At 26.0% G+C, this 2,040-nt stretch overlaps 1 protein-coding gene across 1 annotated transcript in view; it reads left to right on the top strand.

Annotated features, from left to right (window-relative positions):
- Positions 1-1,866: 1,866 nt before the first annotated feature.
- LOC108747906 overlaps positions 1,867-2,040 on the top strand; it is a 15,993-nt gene continuing 15,819 nt past the window's right edge. The window contains exon 1 of the mRNA XM_018485796.1: positions 1,867-1,890. Within this exon, the coding sequence (XP_018341298.1) occupies positions 1,867-1,890 (24 nt within the window). The remainder of the gene's footprint in view (positions 1,891-2,040) is intronic.

Here is a 2,040-nt window from a genome sequence, read left to right as displayed (position 1 = left end):
AGAGAGAGAGAGAGAGAGAGAGAGAGAGAGAGACCGCAGTTATTGGCACAAGTTAGGCATTCTATTTATGTATTTTTGATGAAAGAATGTAAAAATTTCCACTGCTTCTACTGCAAAATATTTCTTTTATAATATAAATACTTTTCTCTATGTTCTATTTAAATCAAATAATTATTACAATAATTATTACAAAAAAAAAAAGAAAATCTAATTCAAGAGAAGTTTTCGAGTATTTCAAAATTTCGTATTAATATTCTTTAGTTTAAGAGAGTAAATCTAAGTAACGATTATTGAATAGAAGAAAAATTTTTGTTACTAGACATGAGTATGTTAATTTCAGTAATAATAGTAATTTGTTATGATAAACAAAATAATTGAAATCGAATGTATATAGAGATGAAGATTGAAATAACTTTAAAAGGTACAATTTGTATTAAGAAATACATATGTGTAATATAATCAGTTTTTTATTTTTCTTACATTTTTATTAGTGTAAAGACATTATCGTATATGAACAACCGTGATATATATCAATTTATCTTACTATTAAGATAAACTAGTTACAATGTATGTTTGTTTCACTTAATACAAGGAAATTATATAGAATCGTTCCTAACAGAGAATGATAATGCAGAGAAAGATTTTCTTTATCATATTTAGTATAGTTTAAATATATTATAATAATTAGTTGTTTAAAAAGTCAAACGTAGAAATTATAGAAACTTGCCAATAAGGCCTTGGTCTCTCTTATATTTTTAATATATGTTTAATATATATTTTTTGTATAATTTTAAACACGTTTGTCAAAATAAGAATTTTAGATCAAAATAGATAATGTTGTAAAATTATCAGGAAATAAATGTTTAAATAAAGATTGCAATATGTATAATAGATGTATTTATCTTATTTATAGTTCTATTTGTAACTAATAATAAAATCCCAAAATCTTATTTACAACAAGTAAGTTGTCTGTTAAACTTAATGACATACTTTTTTGAAAAAATTGAACAGATAAAATTAAAAAAAAAAAAGGCAAAAAAAAATTGAAAAATGCAAAAAAACATTAAAAAACAAAGTCAAAAACGTTTTGTATAAAAGCATTAAAAAAATTTTAGATTTAGGAAATAAGCAAGCGTCTCGATACGAATGTGTCACGGATCCAAAGTTTTGCCAGATAATCGGAAATTTATTTATTTTATGTCACACACCTCGATCATTATTTTTTAAAAATTATATTAGGGGAGACTGGGGACAGTTGTAACGGAGATTAGTTGTAACAATATATATCTAATAAATGACAAAAAAAGAGACAAGATAATCATATAAAGAACAAAAACAGTCGACATCGAGGCCTGCGTTTACCTCATGATCACATCAATTGCGCGTGCGCCGTATATAAAAGAAGTTATATGTATGGTACTCAGATAAATCATGTAAGTGTAAATTTACGATGTTATACTTTTTTGCTTTAAATTTTCAAATAAAATGTTTTTTATCATGTTTTCATTTTATTAATCTCTAAAATACCTTTCCTTAAGCTATGTGCATGTCTTTTTTTGATATTTTTAAGTGGTTTCAAATATATTTATATAAATTTTGACAACATCAGTTTGAGAGGTTAAAAGTACCGCATCACCAGGATATATTATAACACCATTACAATTAATGATAAGTATTAAGAAGAGCTCGCTCACCTCAAATTTTGATAAAAATGCATTGAATCGATACGTTTTCGCGTAAAAATAAAGATTTGACAAAAAAAAAGTGTTGCTGTGCTTTGTGAACCAAAATATTAGTTGATAACTATTCAAGTTAAGAAATCTGTCGCAGTTACGAAATGCAAGCACGCGCTGGGGTCACATTTTTATGATCTATGACTGCGAATGCGTTGTAAGTATTTTTTATTGTAATATATATTATTCACTGCTTTACAAACAAATTATCTGTTCTGAAACACAAATTTACTGTTTCAAAAATACGAATTCTCTGCTTTTTAATAGTAACTAGCCCATCACAAACGCGCGCTAAGCGCGCGCAGAG

The sequence above is a fragment of the Trachymyrmex septentrionalis genome, unplaced genomic scaffold (genome assembly GCF_001594115.1).
Source record: "Trachymyrmex septentrionalis isolate Tsep2-gDNA-1 unplaced genomic scaffold, Tsep1.0 scaffold202, whole genome shotgun sequence".
NCBI classification, from domain to species: Eukaryota; Metazoa; Arthropoda; class Insecta; order Hymenoptera; family Formicidae; genus Trachymyrmex; species Trachymyrmex septentrionalis.
The sequence above is the reverse complement of the archived record's forward strand: the minus strand, read 5'-3'. Positions and strand labels throughout refer to the sequence as shown.